General features: G+C 48.0%; 1 protein-coding gene across 1 annotated transcript; it reads left to right on the forward strand.

Annotated features, from left to right (window-relative positions):
• Positions 1-6,536: 6,536 nt before the first annotated feature.
• Positions 6,537-21,407, forward strand: AOC1 (amine oxidase copper containing 1). The gene is given in 7 exon segments (XM_082632694.1): positions 6,537-6,769; positions 6,772-6,842; positions 6,844-6,846; positions 16,496-18,077; positions 18,896-19,181; positions 19,552-19,684; positions 19,904-21,407. Coding segments are annotated over 7 exon segments (2,376 nt in total). The 5' UTR covers positions 6,537-6,738; the 3' UTR covers positions 20,174-21,407.
• Positions 21,408-25,178: the final 3,771 nt, after the last annotated feature.

Consider the following 25,178-nt stretch of genomic DNA (forward strand, 5'->3'; position numbering starts at 1 on the left):
CCAATGCAGGGGACACAGGTTCGAGCCCTGGTCCGGGAAGATCCCACATGCTGCAGAGCAACTAAGCCCGTGAGCCACAACTACTGAGCCCGCGTGCCACAACTACTGAAGCCTGCGTGCTTAGAGCCCGTGCTCCTCAACAGGAGAAGCCACTGCAATGAGAAGCCCGTGCACCGCAACGAAGAGTAGCCCCCGCTCGCCGCAACTAGAGAAAGCCCACGTGCAGCAACGAAGACCCAACGCAGCCAAAAATAAATAAATAAAATAAATAAACTTTAAAAAAAAGAACTCATACAACTCAATAAAACAACAAAACTAACACTCGGACTGAAAAATGGGCAGAGAAACTGAATAGGCATGTTTTCCAAAGAAGACACATGGATGACCAACAGGTGCATGAAAAGGTGCTCGGCATCACTAATCATCAGGGAAATGCAAATCAAAGGCACAATGAGGTATCACCTCACACCTCTTAGAATGGCCGTCATCAAAAAGACAAGTGGTAAGAAGTGTTAGGGGGCTTCCCTGGTGGCGCAGTGGTTGAGAGTCCGCCTGCCGATGCAGGGGACACGGGTTCGTGCCCCGATCCCGGAAGATCCCACATGCCGCGGAGCGGCTGGGCCCGCGAGCCATGGCCGCGGAGCCTGTGTGTCCGGAGCCTGTGCTCCGCAACGGGAGAGGCCACAGCAGTGAGAGGCCCGCGTACAGCAAAAAAAAAAAAAAAAAAAAAAAGAAGTGTTAGGGAGGGTGTGGAGAGAAGGGAACCCTCCTACACTGTGGGTGGGGATGTAAGTTGGTGCAGCCACTATGGAGAACAGTATGGAGTTTCCTCAAAAAATTAAAAATAGAACTACCCTATGACCCAGCAATCCCACTTCTGAGTATATTTTCAAAGGAAATTAAAACAGGATGTGCGGGCTTCCCTGGTGGCACAGTGGTTGAGAGTCCGCCTGCCGATGCAGGGGACACGGGTTCGTGCCCCGGTCCGGGAGGATACCACGTGCCGCGGAGCGGCTGGGCCTGTGGGCCATGGCCGCTGAGCCTGCGCGTCCGGAGCCTGTGCTCCACAACGGGAGAGGCCACAGCAGTGAGAGGCCCGTGTACCGCCAAAAAAAAAAAAAAAAAAAACAGGATGTGCACTCCCAGGTTCACTGCAGCATTATTCACAATAGCCAAGGTATGGAAACAACCTAGGGGTCCACTGACAGATGAATGGATACAAAAGATGTGGTGTATGTTTATACACTGGAATATTATTCAGCCATGAGAAAGAAGGAAATCCTGCCATTCGTGACAACATGGGTGGACCTTGAGGGCATTATGGTGAGTGAAATAAGTCTGACAGAGAAAGACAAATACTATGCAATCCCACTTTTATGTAGAATCTTTTTTAAAAAGCCAAACTTGTAGAAATACAGAGTAGAATGGTGGCTATCAGGGGCTGGGGCATGAGGGAAATGAGGAGATGTTGGTCAAAAAATACAAACCTCCAGTTAGAAAATGAAGAAGTTCTGGGCATCTAATGCACAGCATGGTGATTACTGATACTGTGTTGTATACGTGAAGGTTGGTAAGAGAGTAGATCTTAAATGTTCTCACCAGGAAAGAGAAATGGTAATTATGTGACATGATGGAGGCATTAGCTGACACTACAGCTGGTCAGTTGTCATACTGCAATATGTAAGTGTATCAAATCAACACATTCTATGCCTTAAACTTACCCACTGTTGTAGGTCAATTATATCTCAATAAAACTAGAAGCGTAATCTAGTCGAAACTTCACCATGGAACACGTCTTTTCCTTAGAATGCCACACAGCAATCCATCAAGACTTTTCTAACCTCTGGGTTCTAACATCTCTTCTGTGCCCCTTGTCCACATGATCTGTTCATTCATGCACTCTGAAAACAAAACTTGAGCCCCTGCCGTATGCCAAGCCCTGTGTTGGTCTCTGTATATTTGAAGAAATTAAGACACAGTCCCTGGCCTCAAGGAAACAGATAAGAAGAGACAGAGAGTTATGAGCAGTGAAGGAAAGCCATGGGGGAATGGAAAAGGGGTTGAAAGAGGGGCCTTGGCATTGAGCCTTGAAGGAAGGAGCTCGGTGAGTGAACCAGGAGAGTGAGAGAGAGCTTTCAGACAAGGGAACGATGTGGACCAAGGCCAGGAGGCCCCGTGGGCCTGGCCTGGTTGGGAATGGCTGGAGCACGGGGCCAGGTGATGGCAAATTAGAGGGAAAGGGATATTCCAAGAACAAAGGGAAGATCAGGGCTGGGCTGGAAAGGGTGTTTCATGCCAACTCAATAGCACGAGCGTATTATCCAATAGGCAACAGTAGCCCACCAAAGCGGGGAAGGCCCGTGGTCAGATTGATTCTTGCAAAAGCATGAAGGACAGATGGGAGAGACTCCAGTGGAGAGTCAGGGAGTTTGGATGCTATTGTAGAATAGCATCCAATAGCAATAATAATAATTTCCAGGTACAAATCATGAGGGTTTAAATATAGACCAATGGTTCTCAACAGGAGGGCAATTTTGCCCCTCAGGAGAGACTTGTCAATGTCAGAAGACATTTTTATTTGTCACAACAGGAGGGGGGTGGGTGCTACTGACATCTAGTGAGTAAAGGCCAGGGATGCTGCTAAACACCCTACAATGTACAGGACAGCCACGTAACAAAGAGTGACCAGGCTCGAAGTATCAATAGTGCCAGGGCCCCTGATGAAAATGGTAGAATTTTCTCCTTGTGAACCAGTCTTCCCTAATCAGGGATGCAACCCATGATGGTGGCTTCATTAGCCTAGAGAGCTAATCAGGTGACTTTGGTGGTACAGCAGCTGCGGAGCTATTTCTTTCTCCTGGTTCTACAGAAACACTCACGCTTTCTAGATTATCGCAAATTATCTCTGATGTGTTGTGACTTTTCCAGAAACAAAATATCAAGAGTTAGCACTGGGGAAGCTGTGGGCTGTGACCTCTGGCCCACTAACCACGGACACTGGATCCATCCTCACCTGGCACGCTGCCCCTCCCCAAGATTGGATAATCTGTCCCCTACAACGTGGTCCTCCCCAAGGCCATCATTTCTGCCCCTTTAAGGGAGGCAGGCAGCCCAGAACTTCAAGGACACAATCTTTGCCCAAGTGTTATCTGTAATTCTCACCAATCATTAACACCAAGGGGGGAGGAACTACACCTCAGAAATCAAGGTCATGTACAGGAGTGACCAGCAGCCAGACAGAGACTGCGGTGAGCTGGGAAAACAGAGCAGGAAGCAAGGCAGCAGAGCCCAAATTCCAAAATTCCACATCTCACTACCCTTGGCCTACGGGAACAACCATAGCTTCACCCGCCATTTCTGCCGGGTCCATTCTTCTCTCTTTCCTTGGGGTGGTTCTTAAAGACGTTTCTCTCCACGGTCTCCATGGCACTCCCTCAAGTCCCCCTCTTCGTCCCACTTTTCCACAGACGTGCACAAGGGTCTCACAGCTCTAACCACCTCCTCCCAGACACCCCACCTCCGCCCTCCTCGGCACAGTAGCAGATTCTGCCCAGGACTCACACCCCAGCCGGGCTCCTGGGAATACACCACCCATCTCAGCTCTGCAGCTCTGCACCCACCGGGCCCTCCTCCTCGGTCCCTCGCACATCCCAAGACAACACTTGCCTCGGCTTTGTGGTGCCCTCAGGGTGGAGCAGCCTGGGGTGCTCAGCTGCCCTGAGCCACACATCTGCTAGGGTACGGGGGTAGGGGGGGATGTGAAGAGGGTGTGCTGGGTTGGATAGTGTCCCCCCAAATTCTTGTCTTTCCTGGAACCTCAGAATGCGCCCTTATTTAGAAATAAGGTCATTGCAGATTGCATTAGGTAACATGAAATTATACTGGAGTAGGGTGGGCCCTTAATCCAATGACTAGGTATCCCTGTAAGAAGAGGAGAGACATAGACACAGGGGGTTGGGGGGGAAGGGGGGAATGTCATGTGACCACGGGGGCAGGGACTGGAGAGATGTGTCTACAAGCCAAGGAACCCAGGGACACTGAAGATTGCCAGCAACACCTGAAGCTGGAAAAGGCAAGCAAGGGCCCTCCCCTAGAGGTTTCAGAGGGAGAGTGGCCCCGCCAGCACCTTGATTTCAGCCTTCCAGCCTCCAGAACTGTGAAAGAATAAACTTCTGTTGTTTTAAACCACACAGCGTGTGGCACTTTGTTACAGCAGCCCTGGGCATCTAACACCGGGGAATCTAAACAGAGCCCCAGGCCTTGAGAAGCTGGCAGTCCTGAGGGCCAGCTCCTTCTGAATCCCGCAGGACTCCCAGGGCACAACTCCTGCGGCACTTATTCTGTGCTACCCTGTAACATTTTTGTCTTTCTATGAACATTTTTTGTACTCCTTCAAAAAAAAAAAGTGAAATGCGCACTTGTACGCCCTCCCTCCCTGCCTGCACAAAAGTAAGTGGTGGCCTCACCATCCTTCATCCTCCAGGAGTGAGCCCTGCAGTGGTACCTGCTCCCGAGGCTGTTTCTACCCTGCAGCACAACTACCTTGTGCCCATGTCCTGGGGATGGCGCTCCAGAACGACTGTATCATCTCATCCCCTCCCTCAAGCATATTTCCCTACATCTCTGCCAAGACTTGGCGTCATCCAGCTTTCTCATTTCTGCCAGAAATGGGTATAAAATTATATCTCATTGTTGAAGAATTTGCACTGTTCTAAAACCACTACATTTGGGCACCTTTCCACATGCCCTTGAGCCCTTTAGGCTTCCCCTTCTGTAAGTTACCTTGAGACTCTTCACTCATGTTTCCATTGGGATGACTTCCTCTTTCTGGCTGATTTTTGAGGAGTTTTGTGTGTGTTTCTAGATATTAGTCCCTCTCGATATTTTTTTAAAAACTGCTTTCTTAAGATAGCATTCTCTTACTACACAATTCACCCATAAAGTAAATAATTTGATGGACTTTAGTATATTCACAGATATATACAACCCTCACCACAGTCAATTTTAGAACATTTTCATCAGTTCGAAAAGAAACCTCAGGGCTTCCCTGGTGTCACAGTGGTTGAGAGTCCGCCTGCCGGTGCGGGGGACATGGGTTCGTGCCCCGGTCCGGGAGGATCCCACATGCCGCGGAGCGGCTGGGCCCGTGAGCCATGGTCGCTGAGCCTGCGTGTCTGGAGCCTGTGCTCCGCAACGGGAGAGGCCACAGCAGTGAGAGGCCCGCGTACAGCAAAAAAATAAAGAAAGAAAGAAACCCCACATCCATTTGGTATCACCACCTACACAACCTCCCCTCCTCAGCCTGAAGCAACCACTAATCTCCTTTCGGTCTCTATAGATGTGCCTATTCTGGATTCTTAATTTAAATGGAATCATATAATAGGTGGTCTTTCTTAACTGGCTTCTTTCATTTCACATGTTTCTAAGATTCATTCATACTATAGCATGTATCGGTACTTCATTTCTTTTTAATGCAAAATAGCACTCCATTGTGTGGATATATCACATTTTGTTTATCCATTCATTAGTTGATGGACATTGGGCTGTTTCCACCTTTTGGCTATTATGAATAACGCTGCTATGAATATCCACATACAAGTTTCTGTGTGGGCATATGTTTTCATTTCTCATTCACTTAACAGTGGAATTTCTGGACATATGGTAACTCTATGTTTAATCATTTGAGGAACTGCCAGCCTGTTTTCCAAAGTGGCTGCACCATTTACATTCCCGTGAACTCTGTATAGGGTTCTGATTTCTCCACATCCTCACCAACACTTGTTATCTGACTTTCTGATTTCTGAAATTGCAAACAAGTATCAGGTTGATTAACAGTTTTCTCCTTCCTTCATCTAGCTGTCAGTAAATACTGAAATGACTTGCAATGCAAGAAGCAGGAAGATAATGATGAGAAAGACAAAAGGCATGTAATAATAAAAGAATAAGCCATCAGGAATTGGTGAGCAAGGGAAAAAGGACCTCTTGGTTCTCCCAAGCCGCACAATGTTCCTGACTATTCTTTCCCTCCCTGCCCATTTTTGCCCTTGCCATCTAACTAAGCCACTCTAGTACTATCTCCCCTCCTGGCATAGGTACCTGCCCCACCCCACCCTTTCCCTTTTCCCTTCTCTGGGCCGCAGCCTCAGCCATCCTGATAGACTTTCTTCCCAGCCAACTCCTCCCTCCTTCCTGAATCCTGTCAGGGTCTCAGAGATGGCTAATATGACTTCTTCTGGAGTCTCAGCTCAGTGGCTTCTCTCTCCCAAACTATTCTGTCTCTGATTCTCCATTTACACATGGGTTAAAGTCTCTGTTTTTTGTTTTGGTGTCAGTTTCTACCAGCTTCTGCCTTTGCCCGTATATCTGCTTCAGGTGAGACTACTTGCTAGTAAATTTCTCCTTGTCCTTATCTCCGGCCTCTGAAACTCACCACCTACTTTAACGGACCTTGGCACAGCACAGATCATAACAGAGAAAACACAGACAACTCTTGTGAAAGGTGTCCCTGCAGCAGGAGGATGATAAGCAAGCAGATCTAGGGCACAGGTGTTGCTGGGGAAAACAGAAGTGAACCCAGCTGCTAAAGTGGTGAAGGACTGAGCAGTTTCCAAACTTGGGTACTTGGGGTAACAGGAGCCTTTTGGGCTGCAGCAGCCAGAGTCCCATGCACTTCATTGTACCACTCCCCTTGCCCATTGTGGAGCCTCCTGAGCTGTAGGTCACCACCTTGGTCAGCACATGCCTCACCCTGTCCCTCCCTCCAGGGCGGGACCAATAGAGCGATAAAGCGCAAGGAGTCAGAGACAAAGTCTGGCAGCAGAGGTGAGCCCAGAGCAGAGCACACAGGTATGTACTGATGGGATATTCGGGGAGAGTCAAGCAGGGGTTGACTGGGAAGGAGGGAAGCAAGGGAAGATGGACATGGAGTGAAGGGTCAAGAGAAACAAATACACAAGACAGGGGGGCAAGAGCCCAGAAGGTGTCACTCCAGGGCACAAGCTGCCCGGGGACAAGATGGGAAATGTGCAGTGAGGAGGTGGCTGCTGTTCTCCGGGTGCTGGAGATGAGCAGTGGGGAGGAGAGGGAGTGTTTCACATCTCCCAGCATGGAGGTCTCACTGGCCACTAAGCTCTCCCTTCTCCCATGGCTTCACTGCCATTGTCCACCTCACCCACTGCCCATTTGGACATTGGACCAGAGGATGGTATTGGGAAAGGGAAAGGTTAAAGGAATAGCCAAGTTCGGGTTAAAGAACCACAGGTCTCTTCCTCATCTCCCTCCTTAGCAGAGCAGAAAGCAATTTGGGGATAAGAAGTGTTGATGAAACTTCAGTTAACTACCAAGTTAAGAAGAAAAAGGGGAATTTCATTCAAGTCAAACTGAGGATTAGAACTCAGGGAGAAGATTCTCAGAAAGCTCTGAGAGCTGTTCTGCCAGTTAGAAGTTGAAGGCACAGTCATATACATTTTCAAGACAAAAGGATCATACATCAAAATGACATATTGATATTTTACATAAAGTTCACCAAGGATGCATAGTCCAGGTAAGCACATACAGAGCAAGCAGCAAGTCACCATGACCCCCCTGCAGAGCTGGGAAAGAACACTATTCTTTTATGCAGTTACATTTCTAGCATCAGAAGAAAGGGAAAAAAATTGATCTTTACGGTCCAGCAGGCACTCGCATCTTTGAGGAGCTCTGGTTAATGTGTAATGCAGATGCACCTTGCATATTAAGGAGGGAAGGAGGGAGGCCCAAACAAACACAGAGAGAAAATTCTATGTTTAATTTTTTCTTATCCTACCTTAAAATGTAAATTTTATTTCATTATTTCCCCCCTTTGATCATTAATCTTTCAATAGAAAGCATTTGGTGATCAAATATTTGGTCCCCCAATGCCAGGATGGTTGCTTATCTGCTCTGGATCCACCATGTCCCCCAATGCCCTGTCTTAACAGCCCAGTTCTTCCTTTCCTTTAAGGGAATTAGGCTAGTAGAATGCTTGGCATGGACTGATAGTCAACTCTAGGTTGTCCAATAAGACATGCCAATTTTACTCTGTATGTGAATTGTGCATGCCCACTATTTTATACAGAGCTATAGATATGATCAGTAGTTTCAAGTCATTTAGACATCAGTATTTTAGGTGGAGTTTTGAATATACATCAAGAGGCATAAGAGATTATTACTCTATAAACGATATAGAACACAGTCAATATGGCCAACAACAATAACAAAGTCAGAAGCAGAGATTTAAGCTATGAATCCCCAGAACGGAACCATTTATTCAAGATTTCATTTCAACTAGAAAGGGAATTCCCCAGTGCAGAAATCTGATTTCTTATGTGAGTCATTAGATGGTTATATTAGAGGACTCATCTGGTATGAAAGCACAACATTGCCTGGATTATAGCATAAGTTTTCCCCTGCAAAGCAGTTTTAAAAATCAAGTGTCATCTGATTTTTCAGCATCACTTTCTCATCATAGAAACTTCAGAACTGAGTAAACTAATTGAATGTAGTAAACCAATATGGAGATATGTGCCAATGGGGAGACTTTTTATAGATTATAGAAACATCTGAAAAGTCAGTGACAAAAAGTTATGTGGGGTTATCTCGGCCTTGTGTTGACTTAGGCATTGGATGACAAATCCAACAGCAGCTAAATTGCCCCTAGTAACTATATTTTGTGACAGTGTTACTAGAGTTTTCTTCCTATCCTAAACTTTGGGGCAAAAACATAGCTAGAAATAAAACAATAACTTTTTGATAGAGAGACAGACTTTTGGTAAACAGTACAATTGAACTGGTAGGATGGGTCTTACCGGCCTGGTTTCGACTCTTGGATCAGTTGTTTGCTACTCTTGTCATCTTCTTCTCATCCTAGCTTGGTGATGCTCGCCTTAGTTGAAGCCAGGTACCAGAAACAGGGATCAAAGTCCATTCAAGTGGAGGGGTCTTTTTAAGATGAGAGGTGTGAGGCCATGAATTAGTGTCTTTCAGTTTGGCTGTGCATGGATTAATGCATGGCTGCAAAGAATCTTTTATCTGATGTCCTTTCCAATAAACAAAATCTCTAGGTTGTAATCCATGATCCTTTTCGTCTCCTGGGAGCTTGCTGTAAAAGTAGTTACCAATTTTTTTAATTGTCTCAATAAGTCCCTGTCAATAATATAATATATTTCCTCTGCACCACTATGGGTGAAATTTTCCAAAATATTGTTTTCTCCATAAAAACCTTTTTTCAGACGTCCAACAGGTTAAAGAATGTACATGTTGGAGTAATAGCCATTGGGCTTCAATAGACACTCTAGGTTTCATTTTGTTTTATCAGTCTAAACAATATTTGTGTGGAGGGGTCAAAATTCCCCCTTTTTGTTGCCATATCTGTTTCTCTCCTTTAGTGGTGATTTCTTGAGCCTGTAGAAAGAAATCTTGTATTGAGTTAGCAGGGTTAATGGACAGCAGTGGACATTCTGGAGGCTGGACAAGATGAATATTTAAAGCTGCCTATTTGGCTGCAGCATCAGCAAGCTGATTTCCTTTAGCTTCTGCAGTGTCAGATTTGGAATGCCGTGTTGTTTTCATAATTGCTCACTGTTTTGGCAGTTGTATAATGATTAATGACTCTTCAACCTGTTTTCTATTTGTTTATAAGTTGTCCTGAAGAGGTTTAAAACCTCACTGTTTTCATAGCATTCCAAAGTTGTATGCCACTCCAAAAACATAGCAACTGTCAGTATAAATATTTGTTACCTGGGCTTAGCTAGTTGAAAAGCTAGAGATAACCTTGCTGTGCTTGTTGTGTTGACTTTGTTTCTGGTAAAAAAAAGTTTTCAATTATGTCCATTGTGGACGTTATTGCATACCTGGCTCGGCAATGTCCCGTTCATCCCATAAGTAGGACCCATCTATAAATTAAATTAGGTCAGCTTTATCAATAGCAGCTTCTTATAAGTCATTCCTGGGAGCAAGAAGATAATCTGTTAACAAGATACGGTCATGGTTGTTTTCTTCCTGTGTTTCTGGAAGCAAAGTTGCAAGGTTAATGTTATTACATCAAACCAAGGTAGTATAAGGAGCAGAAAGCAACAACTTCATAAGAAGTTAGCTGGGGCTTCCCTGGTGGCACAGTGGTTGAGAGTCCGCCTGCCGATGCAGGGGACACGGGTTCGTGCCCCGGTCCGGGAAGATCCCACATGCCACGGAGCGGCTGGGCCCGCGAGCCATGGCCGCTGAGCCTGCGCGTCCGGAGCCTGTGCTCCACAACGGGAGAGGCCACAGCAGTGAGAGGCCCGCGTATCGCAAAAAAAAAAAAAAAAAAAAAAAAAAAATATGGTTAGAGACCTGATTACAATGCAGTTGTCAAGGACACTTGGCTATTTCTGTGACATACAACATTTTAGGATAATAACTAGAATTATGACTTATACCAGGACATTTCAAATTTTAGGAACTTCATATAATTTCTAGAACTTTTATATTAATAATATTTACCTATAAAATATAGCATAAGAAGATTTATTATTACTCATTTGACAATGTTTCCCATGTAATTTAATACACCATATAAGCCTAATTATTGTAATATCTCTCTCTGAGATGTTCAGGGGCCCTCTGAAGCATCCCGAAGTTAGCTAGAAGTCAAAAGAACTTCATTTAGAATTTGATTTGAGAAAAGTTTATCAAAGATATCAAAAGGTTTTAAGTGTTTGGTCAAGTAGGATCATAAGGAACTGTGAAACAATACTTATCCACATAACCAAAATGACAATAAAAGATTTCAAAGGCAAGGGCAGAAAGTTACTGGTAAAGAAACATTACAATCTGTTATCAAAAGCAGACCAATATTTCAAAAAAAAACCCTTGTTTCCTCACAAGAGAGAAAAAAACAAGTTCTAGTTTTACATCATTTCACCTTTAATATTAAAATTCATTAAATTAAATTAAATCTAATCTTAGTCTTGACCATGCATAAAACTCTTTTCTCAAGATTCCCTTTTTAAAATTAATTTCTAGAAATAAATGCCATTTCATAGTATAATCTTTCAATAAAGCACAAAATATATTTATAATTAGTTTCAAGCATATTTAGTCTCTCTGTAATAAGAGGTCAAGAGTAGGTAAACATAGACTTCTTTAGCAATGAATGTTTCAGTATTTATCTTATTAAAAATGATCTAGACATGCAATGAATTTCCATCATTTAATTTAATTTAGCAGAACTTTGAAGTTTCAGGTTGCCAAAAATCTGGAGAATTTGTTCTTAGGCAGACATACCATAAAACATATTATTCTTAGAGAGTTCACCCAAAAGCTCTTATCCCTTTCATCTCTCTTTTTTTACTTGTGAAATTATCATCATACCATTAAGTATCTCGCTACAAATTTTGTAACATAGATAATATGAGCTTACTGATTTCCAGTAAACCTAGGTACAATAAAAGTATTATACTTAATGTTGATGACTCTAAAAACATGTCTGTATTAACTAAACCATCCATTTAAACTTGTTTTTACTCATTAAAAATTAATCCTAGATCACGTGATCCTTCAAAAAAATTGGGCTAGTTTAAGTTACATTTAGAAATATTTGAATTGTAAGCACTTACTTTTGAGTCAAATAGAGCTCTTTTACAAATTAATTTTGATAACACCTTCTGGAGTTAGCGCCATATCACATTTATAATGTACACACAGACATACATATATCCAGACAGACACAGGCAGAGATATCATAATTTTCCTGCTTTAAAAACATCTTTCCCTTTTTTTTCTTCCTTTCAGTTTTAAGTTCTACTAATTGAGCCAAGGCTGTAGTCTCAGGTGATCTGAGCTGTGTTTACATTTCAAGGCAAGGACACAGTAAGAGTTATAACTTCAAGCATTCTTCTAGGAATATTTTTATTCTCTCGGGGTCAGAATTTCGAAAAGGTGTTTTATCAAGGTGGCTTTCTCTAGAATGTCAAAAAAGCTCCATCCTGGCCATTTAAGAGTTAAGATACTAGAGAAATGGAAATAAAGACAAAAATGAACAAATGTGACCTAATAAAACTTAAAAGTTTTTGCACAGCGAAGGAAACCATAAACAAGACCAAAAGACAACACTCAGAATGGGAGAAAATATTTGCAAATGAAGCAACGGACAAAGGATTAATCTCCAAAATTTACAAGCAGCTCATGCAGCTCAATAACAAAAAAACAAACAACCCAGTCCAAAAATGGGCAGAAGACCTAAATAGACAGTTCTCCAAAGAAGATATACAGACTGCCAACAAACACATGAAAGAATGCTCAACGTCACTAATCATTAGAGAAATGCAACTCAAAACTACAATGAGATATCATCTCACACCGGTCAGAATGGCCATCATCAAAAAATCTAGAAACAATAAATGCTGGAGAGGGTGTGGGGAAAAGGAAACACCCTTGCACTGTTGGTGGGAATGTAAATTGATACAGCCACTATGGAGAACAGTATGGAGGTTCCTTAAAAAACTACAAATAGAACTACCATATGACCCAGCAATCCCACTACTGGGCATATACCCTGAGAAAACCATAATTCAAAAAGAGTCATGTACCACAATGTTCATTGCAGCTCTATTTACAATAGCCAGGACATGGAAGCAACCTAAGTGTCCATCGACAGATGAATGGATAAAGAAGATGTGGCACATATATACAATGGAATATTACTCAGCTATAAAAAGAAACGAAATTGAGTTATTTGTAGTGAGGTGGATGGACCTAGAGTCTGTCATACAGAGTGAAGTAAGTCAGAAAGAGAAAAACAAATACCTTATGCTAACACATATATATGGAATCTACGAAAGAAAAAAAAGGTCATGAAGAACCTAGGGTAAGATGGGAATAAAGACACAGACCTACTAGAGCATGGACTTGAGGATATGGGGAGGGGGAAGGGTAAGGTGTGACAAAGTGAGAGAGTGGCATGGACATATATACACTACCAAACGTAAAATAGATAGCTAGTGGGAAGCAGCCGCATAGCACAGGGAGATCAGCTCGGTGCTTTGTGTCCACCTAGAGGGGTGGGATAGGGAGAGTGGGAGGGAGGGAGACGCAAGGGGGAAGAGATATGGGGATATATGTATATGTATAACTGATTCACTTTGTTATAAAGCAGAAGCTAGCACACCATTGTAAAGCAATTATACTCCAATAAAGATGTTTAAAAAAAAAACGAGTTAAGATAAATGCTTGCAAACGTTGGCCTTGTTCCATTTGTACACGAAGCCAGCCAGAGTTCCGGTGAGTGGCTGCCGGTCTGGGAGCTGTTCGGCCTTTGAGGCACAGTTTCTCACTATATGGTAGCCTAATTCAGATATGGTCTGACCAGCTTTCTGAGGGCAGTGTGATGGACGGAATGTGTGCTGCTTCTGAGTCCAGCTCCCCAAGGAGTTACCCCTGGGTCCGTTTGACTCTCTTAGTCGTCTTGGTTCCTCCCTCTGACAGTCTAAACCTGCCGTGGGTGCTTGGGGCACTAGGTGATCAGCCTTTGTTATGCCTCCCCAGCAAGCAGAATTTATTTAATGATTGTAGTGGGACCCTCTGTGGGATCACTACATGTCACGAGGATTGATCCCCAGACACTTCTTGTAGGTTCTCAGTGGCCTGAGAACACCTTGTGGCCGGAAGGAGCAGGTGTTCCTTTTTCTTTGGAGCTGAGCGGGCTTAGTCTTCATTTCACTAGCAAACAGTTTGTTCAGACCATATGTACATAATCTTTCCAATTTAAGCCAAATTTTAAAAAAGGACAACCAACCAGTTCACTCCAAAGTTCCCCCTAGGTCCCTGGCTAGCAAATGTACTGGTATTCCCTTAGGATCCAAGTCCCAAGAAAAACAGCTCCAATAAAATTCAAGATGTCATTTAAAGCAATGATGTCCAGATATCGGAAGAACTCACCAAAGCACCTGAAGAATACCAAGAAGCAGGTGGGGCTCAAAGCGCCTGTGCTGGTACCAAGCTCCAGTTCAGTGTAGACTCCTGTTGTCCTCTGGTGGGTGTCTCTGATGTCCTGCCAACTACACCAAGAAAGTTCAATTAACTATCAAGTTAAGAAGAAAAAAAGGGAATTTTATTTGAGCCAAACTGAGGATTATAACCTGGGAAGCAGATTCTCAAAAAGCTCTGAGAACTGTTGCACCTGTTAGAAGTTGAAGGCACTGTCATATACATTTTCAAGATAAAAGGATCCTTCATCAAAATGACATACTGATATTTTATATAAAGTTCACCAAGGATGCATAGTCCACATGGAGCGGGCAGCAAGTCACCATGACCCCTTACAGAGCTGGGAAAGAACACTATTCTTCTAAGAAGTTACATTGCTAGCGTCAGAAGAGAGAGAAAAAAATTATTCTTTATGGTCCTGCAGGCATTCCCATCTTTGAGGGGCTCTGGTTAATGTGTAATGCAGATGCACACTGCACATTGGGGAGGGAGGCCCAACTGAACACAGAGACAGAATTTTATGTTTAATTTTTTCTTGTCCTGCCTTAAAATATAAATTTTATTTCATCAGAGATTATTTTAAAAATGGCGGACTTGGACACTGAAAGACACGGAGGGACTTAAATGCATATTACTAAGTCAAAGAGGCTAGTCTGAAAAGACTGCATCCTGTATGATCCTGATGGCATGACATTCTGCAAAAGGCAGAACTATGGAGACAGTGAAAAGATCAGCGGTTGCCAGGATTTGCAGGGGAAGGAGGAGGAGAAGGATGAACAGCTGGACGACAGAGGATTTTGAGGGCAGTGAAACTGCTCTGTATGGTACTATAAGGATGGATGCTTGTCGTTACACATTTGTCAAAACCCATAGAATGTACAACACCAAGAGTGAACCCTAATGTAAGCTATGGACTTTGGGTGATAATGTTGTGTCATTGTAGGTTCACAGTGATACACTGTAACAAACGTATCACTCAGGTGGGGGAAGCTGATAGCGGCAAAGCTACAGGGAGGGCGGGGAGGAGCCACATGGGATCTCTGTACATTTCTCTCAATTTTGCTGTGAACCTAGAACTTCTCTCAGTAAAGTCTAGCTTAAAAAAAAAAAAAAAAAAGAGGCTCCAGCAAAATTTAATAGTAGGACAGGAGCTCACCACGTACCCTTCTGCTGGCTCTGGATTCACCTAGCAGCCCCTACAGCGCCCGCACCCCTTCAGGCTGGAGAGAAGATCACGTGAGTCCCTGGTCCCTCCCACCAGTGCAGGGGGGGCGGGGCGGGTAGGGAACAAGATGAGGAACCAGAGGGGAGGGGATCCTCCCCTCAAAATGGAGGGGGAAAGAGCATCTCCCTAAATTGCCCCCTGGGATGACGGCACCCTGAGGTGCCTTCCTCATGGCCTTGGCCTTGGATGGCCACAACCGGAGGGCCCCACTGGAGGGGCTAAAGAAGCCTGGGCAGGGCCAGCAGCCCGTCCTGCACCTCACCTGGGTAGGCGCAGGTCTGTAGCCTAACCAGTCAAACCTCTCTAAGCGGCTCAGAAGGTTAAATATTCTGGCATCAGAGAGTATATCCTCATGGTTAACTTTAAAAAGAAGAATAGCTCGGGCTTCCCTGGTGGCGCAGTGGTTGAGAGTCCGCCTGCCGATGCAGGGGACGCGGGTTCGTGTCCCGGTCCGCGAAGATCCCACATGCCGCGGAGCGGCTGGGCCCGTGAGCCATGGCCGCTGAGCCTGCGTGTCCGGAGCCTGTGCTCCGCAACGGGAGAGGCCACAACGGTGAGAGGCCCGCGTACTGCAAAAAAAAAAAAAAAAAAAAAGAGTAGCTTGCATTTCTTGATTGCTTCCCAGGAGACAGGCTTTGTTCTAAACACTTTATCCTTATTGTCCAACTGATTTTTCCATTTATTTCCATTTCACCGTTGGGTGAATGGAGGCCCAGAGAGTTTAAGCAAGGAGCCCAAGGTCACACAGCTGTTCCCAATGGTGAGCTGTACTAGCACTCGAAATCCGGCAGCCTGGCTCCAGAGCCAGATCTCTGAACTTCTACACTAAAGTTCAGATTTTATCTACATAAAAAATATCGTGTTGTATCAAAAATGCAGTTTTGCCGTCAATACCCATGGCACAATAAGCATTTTGTGGCATTTGAGGGGCACTGTGAATCTCTGAGTGACCTAAAGCTGGAGAGATAAGAGCTGCCCCACAGAGATAACGCACAGAGAAGGGGAAAAGGAGTTTGCACAAGTAAGAAAATCCACGGGACTAAAAGAGGTTTACAGACCAGGGAGGAGACCGCAGAATTAAAATCAAAGGACAGCAAAGACCAAAGCAGTGTTGGGAGCTGCGTGGGTCCCCTGCTGCACCGAGGGCTGCCTCGAGCTGGGCGGGGACGAGCCAGGAAGTGAGTCTGTGGGAAAAACACGAGGCCAAGGGACATCGTCGTCCAAGACCCGACCTGGTGGAAACCCATTTCCTCCCATAAAACTAAGTTCATCTATTCCACTGCATTCCAGATCATGGGGCGGAAGACCCTGGCCCTCGGCTGGGCGGGTGCTGCCATCCTGGTGCTACAGACGGTGGCCGTGGCAGAGGACTCCCCACGGACCCCCGGCAACAAGGGCAGGGTGTTTGCGGACCTGAGTGCCCAAGAGCTGAAGGCCGTGCACAGCTTCCTTTGGTCCCAGGAGGAGCTGAGGCTGCAGCCGTCCAGCACGTTGACCGTGGCCAAGAACTCCGTGTTCCTCGTTGAGATGTTGCTGCCCAAGAAGCAACACGTGCTGAGATTTCTGGATAAAGGTCACCGGCCTCCCGTTCGGGAAGCGCGGGCTGTCATCTTCTTCGGAGCCCAGGAGCATCCCAACATCACCGAGTTTGCTGTGGGACCACTGCCCAGGCCCCATTACATGCGACACCTGCCCTGCAGGCCCGGGCACCAGGCCTCCTGGGCCTCCAGGCCCATCTCCAAGGCAGAGTATACCCTCCTGAGCCGCACCCTGGAGGAGGCCAGCAAGCCCCTGCACCAGTTTTTCTGTCGCACCACGGGCTTCACGTTCGGAAACAGCCACGAGCGGTCCCTGACCTTCACAGACGTGGCGCCCCGTGGCTTGGCGTCCGGCCAGCGCCGCTCTTGGTTCATCCTGCAGCGCCACATGAAAGGCTACTTCTTGCACCCCACTGGGCTGGAGCTCCTGGTGGATCATGCAAGCACGAACCCCCAAGACTGGACGGTGGAGCAGGTCTGGTACAACGGGAAGTTCTACCGCAGCCCCGCAGAGCTGGCTCAGAAGTATGACGACGGAGAGGTGGACGCGGTAGTCCTGGAAGACCCGCTCGCCAAGGACAAGGATGGAGAGAGCCGACCAGAGGCTGCCCTCTTCTCCTTCTACCAGCCCCGTGGGGACTTCGCCATCACCACGAACGGCCCCCGCCTGGTGCAGCCCGAGGGCCCCCGCTACAGCCTGGAGGGCAACACCGTGCTCTACGGGGGCTGGAGCTTCGCCTTCCGGCTGCGCTCGTCCACGGGGCTGCAGGTCCTAGACGTGCACTTCGGAGGTGAGCGTATAGCCTACGAGGTGAGCGTGCAGGAGGCCGTGGCGCTGTACGGAGGGCACACACCCGCGGGCATGCAGACCAGGTACATGGACGTCGGCTGGGGCTTGGGCAGCGTCACTCATGAGCTGGCCCCTGGCGTCGACTGCCCGGAGACGGCCACCTTCCTGGATGCCCTCCACTACTACGACGCCGACGGTCCTGTCCTCTACCCCCGAGCCCTCTGTCTCTACGAGATGCCTACGGGGGTGCCCATCCGGCGGCACTTTAACTCCAACTTCAGCGACGGCTTCAACTTCTATGCGGGCCTCAAGGGCCAGGTGCTGGTGCTCAGGACCACTTCAACGGTCTACAATTATGACTATATCTGGGACTTCATCTTCTACCCCAATGGGGTGATGGAGGCCAAGATGCACGCCACCGGCTACGTCCACGCCACCTTCTACACCCCCGAGGGGCTGCGCCATGGGACCCGCCTGCACACACACCTGATCGGCAACATGCACACCCACCTCGTGCATTACCGCGTTGACCTGGACGTGGCAGGTAGGACTCGGGCTCGGAACCACCCTCCGGGCCAAATGTCCGCATCTGAGCAATAACTTACACTCATGGGAGAGGGTGCTTAGACTCCCCCTGGAAGCGCGATACCAGGAGAGTTTACCCAGCCTGCATGCGTGGGACCTGCAGTGCTCGAAATCCGTGTGCCCCTGCAAAATGGTGAGCGTGAATAGTGCCAGCTGTTCCCCCGGTGCTGCATTGACCCCCTAGGGGGACGGACCGGAGAGAAAGGTGTGCACGGGGCGGGGGAGGTGATAATGCCCAGGAGTGTAAGAAATGTCGCTGCCTGGTGCTTTGAGTGGATGCAATGACGTCGGGAATACTCCTTGTGTCTCTTGAGTTAGTGGTGTCACCTTAAAAGATGACATGGGCGTAATGACAGGATTTGGCCTGACATCAAATCACATGTTAGAAGAGCCCCCCCGTGACCAGGTGGGCAGCTTCTTCTCACTCCGCCTCTCTTGCCCCTGGGCCCAGAGGGCACTGACACAATCTCTTCCCCTGGGGAGAGGCCAGCTGCCCTTTGCTGGGGCCAAGGCCTCAGCAAACAGACACAGAGCTCTGCCCTCAAGAGGACCTGTCAGAGTCCCAGTGGAATCAATGCAGCGGCCGTGCCCGACTCTGAGCTGTCTTCTAGCTCCTCGGTCCCTGCCCTCCACTGCCGTCTGGCTCAGTGCACGCCCCTGGCCTCCTCTTCACTCCCGTGGTTTGTTGCTGGGTGTGGTCGGGAAGGAGGGCCCAGGGTGGTTGCGGACGCTTCAGTGCAGGGCGCTTGATTCTCCTCCTTCCCTGCACACACTCAGGCACCAAGAATAGCTTCCAGACCCTGCAGATGAAGCTAGAAAACATCACCAACCCCTGGAGCCCGAGACACCGCCTGGTCCAGCCAACTCTCCAGGAGACGACGTACGCCTCAGAGCGTCAGGCGGCCTTCCGCTTCAGACAGACTCTGCCCAAGTACCTGCTCTTTACCAGCCCCAAGGAGAACCCCTGGGGCCACAAGCGCAGCTACCGACTGCAGATCCACTCCATGGCTGACCAAGTGCTGCCCCCGGGCTGGCAGGAGGAACGGGCTGTCACCTGGGCCAGGTGAGGGAGGCCCAGGAGGCCAGGAGGGCTGGAGGCTCTTCTCAGTGTCCCTGTGTTTCCCTGTGTCCGTGTGTATCTGTGTTTCTGTCCATGAGATTCTGAGTCTATGCTGTGATGTATCTGGGCGTGTGTGCGCATGTGCGTGTGTGTGTGTGTGCACATGTGTACGTTCTTGGTCACGTGGCTCTGTGTTTGGGGAGGGGAAGTACAGAGCCCCTGCGGAGCCCTGGAGCCTCTGTGGACAGTGCGTCTGGCTGACTCCCAGGGGATGATCCCGCATCTGAGGGAAGGCAGTAACTTTCCCCCATCATTGACCCTGAAGATGTTCCCTGGGAGGGGCTGGAGGCTACCTTCTTCTCTGCCCGGACAGGTATCCCCTGGCAGTGACCAAATACCGGGAGTCTGAGCTATGCAGCAGCAGCATCTTCAACCAGAACGACCCCTGGGACCCACCTGTGGTCTTTGAGGAGTTTCTTCACAACAATGAGAGCATTGAAGACAAGGTACCAGTTCTGCCCTCTTCCAGCCCCACCCTGAGACCAGATCCCCGCTCAGTCCCAAGATCTGTGCCCGGTCCCAGGATGGTGAGGGCCGGCTTGCTGCTTGGAGAGCAAGCTCGGTGGTCACTGGATTTGCCCCTTCCTTAAACATGGGGCTTAGGGGGGTTGCCCACCCCTTCCCCTCTGAGCGTCCTCAGCACCGCCCACCCCCCTCTCCTGCAGGACCTGGTGGCCTGGGTCACAGTGGGCTTCCTGCACATCCCCCACGCCGAGGACATCCCCAACACAGCCACGCCCGGGAACTCCGTGGGCTTCCTGCTCCGGCCCTTCAACTTCTTCCCAGAGGACCCGTCCCTGGCGTCCAGAGACCTCGTGGTCGTGTGGCCTCTGGAAAACGGCTCCACCTATGCCCAGCACTGGATCCCTGAGGAGGACGGCAGCTGCTTGATGCCTCCCCCTTTTAGCTACAATGGAACCTACAGGCCTGTGTGAAGGCCCCTCCCCCCACTAACTCCCACCTGAAGGCCGAGTGCCCCCCCTACCCCAGGCACAGACAGTAAACCCCCTGAGGCCTCAGCTCCTATGCTGCTTCCTGCAGAAGGCATAGCAGACGAGGCCATACACCAGGCCGGGCGTGTGGCACACACACAGATGAGAAACACAAGGCCTTGGCCTCCACCCCAGAGAAGACCTCCATCACTAAGGCAAGGACATTCACTGAAATACTAGGTTGACCTATCAGATCAGTTTAGAGAATCTGAGGCTGACGGCTCCCTCTGGGGGGTCTGTGGGGGACCCTTCTGGGTGGCTGATAGGCATGCAAAGTAGTGCAACCACAGGAAGACACTATGGAAAAATCGAGCGAAATTGCCAACACCTTTACCCTTTGACACACTGATCCAACTTCTCAGAGGTATCCTGGAGATCTACCTACAAACCCAGGAAAAATAGATGTACACAGTAATTCACTGCAGTACTGTTTGTACTGGCAAAGTCTGGAAACGACCCCAACATCCTTCTACAGGAGAGAGCCTGTAGATCTGAATAAACTATGGAGTGTCCACACAGTGCAATTTTAGGTGACTGTAAAAGAAACGAATGAACAGGGACATTCTCTATACTGATGGGGAAAGATCTTCAGGATATACTAAGTAAGAAAATAGGTATAGAACAATATATAGATAGCATGCTAATCTTCGTGTAAGAGAGGAATACATGTATTCATAAAAACCCTAGAAAAATACACATGATTCTAATATAAAGGGTTACCTATTGTCTCCGTGCATTCAAGCTGCTGTAACAAAATACTGTAGTCTGGGTGGCTTATAAACAGCAAAAGTTTATTGCTCCCAGTTCTGGAGGCTGGAAGTCCAGGATCAGGGTACCAGCAAGGTCACATGAGGGGCTTCTTCTGGGTCAAAGACCTGTGACTTTTCGGTACATCCTCCCATGGCAGAGGGGTAAGGGGCCTTCCAGGGTCTCTTTTATAAGAACATTAATCCATTCATGAGGGCCCCACCTTCATGACTTAATCACCTCCCAAAGGCCCCACCTCCTAACACCATAGCACTGGACATGAGGGGAGACACAGGCATTGAAACCACAGCACCTGAAGACACAGGGAGAAACGGGATGGATGAGACAGGGAAGGGAGAAGGACTGCTCAGTTTGGCTGGGTTTCTTTGTGGGCTTTTTTCTTTTTGAGTGAAGAGAGCCTGAGGGGACCCACAGTGGGGAGGGCAGGGTGGTGGGGAGGGGCGAGGTCTCCTCCCTCCCTCTGGAGGTCGAGGGAGCCTCCAAGTGTCCTGGCCACAGTGCAGTCCCAGGTCGGTGGGTCCCCAGGTGCCATCACCTCCCACCCCAGTGCTATGTTGTTTTTATTTTTTAATCATGGGAACATATTTCCTACTCAAAATCTAAGTTTTAAAAGAAAAAGAGAAGGAGGGAGGGAGGAAGGGACTCTTATTGCTGATTAATGGGATAAAGCAGCTGGCCAGGATGGATGGAGTAGCCAGACTCAACCCCCCACAAAGATTTCCACATTCTAACCTCCCTGGGACCTGTGAATAGGTCACCTTACACGGCAAACGGAAGGCATTCTGCAGGTGTGATTAAGGTAAGGATCCTGAGATGGGAAATTCTCCTGCATTCTCCAGGTGGCTCGATATAATCACAAGGATTTCTCAGCGTAAACCTTCTATATTGTTCTTGGGTTTGGGGTGGGTTTTTTCCTTCTGAGGCTCCTTCCTGGTAAGAGAGAGACGGGGGTCAGAGAGGAGGGAAGCTGCCACACTGCTGGCTCTGAAGTCGGGGAAGGAGCAACAAGCCAGGGGTGTTGGTGGAAAAGGTAAGGAGATGGATTTTCCCCGAGAGGCTTTATTAGCAACACAGCCCTGCAGACCCCAGACGGCAAGAGAATAAACGTGTTGCTTGAAGCCACTAAGCTTATGGCAGTTTATTTATAGCAGCAATAGGAACTAATACAACAGGTGTGGATTTCCACCCGGAGGACTGTGGATGGAAGGAAGCGGAGCAAGCGAATCTTCCGCTGCCCCCTCACCACCACCTGTGTGTCCCCGTCTCTGCTCGGAGCTCAGTCACCCAAGCAAGCCCAGGACCAGGATCTGCTGACAGGGAACCAGGGCACACAGGGGGAGGGGGCCAAGTCCTGGCTTTTTGACTGGATGTTAATTATACAGATTCCATCCTTTTCCCCAAGACAGAAGATCGTAATTGGTTTAAGGGGACCCAGATGAGAGCAGGTTAGAAACCAGAGGACAAGGGGCTCCTTCACATGTGTTTTGTTGTGTGTGGGAAACTGTTGCATCCCCACCCACACTGGGGGCAGCTTGAAGACCAAAACCCATCCCTCACTTACCTCTGTGTCTCTTCATCGCAGGTCTGATAGTGTTCTGCATTCAGTGGCCCCTCAGTGGCGCTTGTTGAGTGGCTGAGTCACCAACAGCCTAAGACATGCAAACTCCAGATTCCACCTACTCCTCATGGCCTCTTTCCCCCACCCTGTTTTTGTTCCCTGGCCCTAATAATTTGGGCCATTTCCCTGGCTACAGCACCGCCTCCCCACCTAATGGGATGGCAAGAAAACCTGAGTGTCACCCCTAAAAAGGCAGCCCCAAGCACCCCAGAGTCTTCACCTCCCACTCGTGCAGGCTCCAGATCCCTGGTGGTCCTTGCAGGCAACCACTTTTCAACCTCGTTCCCTTCTCCTCCCTTGTCAGCATTTCTCTCATTGCTCCTCCTGGCTGTACGCATGATGCAAACCCCAGAATGTGACTGGCCAGGGATGCAAAGAAGAGGAAGGCTCAGACCCCACCCTCAAGACATCCATCCATGGTCATGCTGGGAAGACAGCCCAGAGAGTCAGTAAGTGCAGCCTGCGGGGCACTGTCCTGTGATGTAATGAGACGTGGGCTTCTCTCCAACAGGCATCTTCTTGTTTTATAAAGACTGGAAGTCTGGTCCAACCCTAGAGCTGCAAATGGCCCCCAAAAGTGTCATCGTAGTGTGACCTTTGTGAATACTTTCGCCAACAGTTCATTGTGTGACCCTGACATTCTCAAGTACGCAGCATCCCTGGGCAGATGAATTCTTCTTGAACACCATGTACACACTGGGGCCACTGGCCTTGTTGTCAGGTCCTCCTCAGGTGGGAGAAGGGGGAGCAGCAGGTGTCCCCACCCAAGCCCTCGCCCCAGACCCAAGAGAGTGGGCCCCGGAAGAGGCGTGGCTCCAGAATCCTCATGACCAGCCTAACGGATCCTCCGAAAATACAGGTGGATCCAAGAAGCCCAAGTCCAGCTAGATGGTATGGCCCAGCCAGCCAGCCCAGGGACCAGAACTTCTTGAGGACAGCTTCCCAGCATTCACAGGGCCTGAAGGGGGCACCAACAGGACAAGGTCTCTAAAGCTGGAGGATGCCAGTAAGAGCAGAGCCATCCATGAAATCCTGGGGCTCTGAGTTGTTCATCAAGACCGTGCTGGTGGCCTCTGCCTAAACCTGTGGGCTGCCCTGTGGAGCAAGCCCTCCACCGCCATGCCCCTCCACTTTTAGGTGTCCTTAAGTCTTCCCTCTGGACATAAGTGCTCCCCAGAGGCTTACATCCTCAGCTTCCATCCAAGCTGGCAGCTTATCCGGCTGTGGACCATCATCCACCAGGACCTGAAACATCATTTGTGAGCCCCCAATGAAAATGCAGGCCCTGGCTCAAAAATTAAGAATTTCAAGATGGCGACAACAGAAAGTTAAACTAAGTGTGGGGCCTTTTGGACTAAAGTCATACGCCCATGAGGCTGGTCCTGCTGCCTGCACCTGTTACTGAGTCCAGGCTCTCTCTGCTCGCCACAGACAGGCCAATAAATCGAGAGACGAGCTGTTGAGGCCAGGAATATTACTTTATTCGGAAAGCCGGCAGACCAAGAAGATGGTGGGCCAGGGTCCCCAAAAACCATCATCTTCTTTTCTGCAGCCATTCACAGGTGGGCAGGGTCAGAATGTCTCTCTGTGAGCTGAACAAAGGCACTTTAGTTTAACAGTCAGGCAGAGGGGCAGGGTTCCCTGTGGCGGGCCATTATGTATGCTTACAGCTATAGACAGTGATTATAATAACAAAAGCAATGAAAAGCAAAGGTTACAGTAAAAGAAACAGATCCAACGTGGAGTCAGAACTGGCTCTTCCCTGTCACACACCCACTGCTTGCCTCAGCTGCGTCCCCAAAGTGGCAGACTGCATCCTGCGCTGTAATATAGCAACGTAGTAATATAGCAAGTAATTCGCAAGCTCTTTCTGCTCCCAAAAGGAAATAAATATTTATTAATTCAATATACCAGTTGCAGTAAATACATAATTTTAACTAAATGTAAGCCTATGGAAACAGAGCAATTATGCAATTCTAACTCTATTATCTTGGCTGTAAACTTTTTTAACTAAAAAGATAGGATTAACTAAACATTTTTCTCAACTGTAGATTCTCCAAGGACTAATCTTAAACTCTTGGCCACCTTATAAGCTAGTTCTCAGAGCACGTATATTAATGGTCTCATTAATCTCTCCTCTTAAATTCATTCTGCTCTCTCAGTTAGGGGGAGATGTTTGGATTTTGTGTGATAATACCACCTGTGTGATAATTGACCTGCTCTTTTGAATTGCATGATTCCCTGTCCTGGGGCCACTTTGAGCTCCACATCCCATAATCTGGAATTTCTAATGGATGAAACCAGGATAACTCGGATAAAAATGAAAACATACCAAGTGTAGATGTTGGATCCAAGGATTTGGCTAGAAAGTTAAAAGGACGCCTACCAGGGAACTCCCTGGTGGTCCAGTGGTTAAGACTCTGCACTTTCATTGCCGAGGTCACAGGTTTGATCCCCATTCAGGGAACTAAGATCCCACAAGCTGTGCGGTGCAGCCAAAAAAAACAGACACCTACCAAACCCACAGGCTTATTTGCTAGGGCATTCAAGGATTGGTTTGCA

This window comes from Mesoplodon mirus (assembly GCF_964341445.2).
Source record: "Mesoplodon mirus genome assembly, chromosome: 9".
NCBI lineage: Eukaryota > Metazoa > Chordata > Mammalia > Artiodactyla > Ziphiidae > Mesoplodon > Mesoplodon mirus.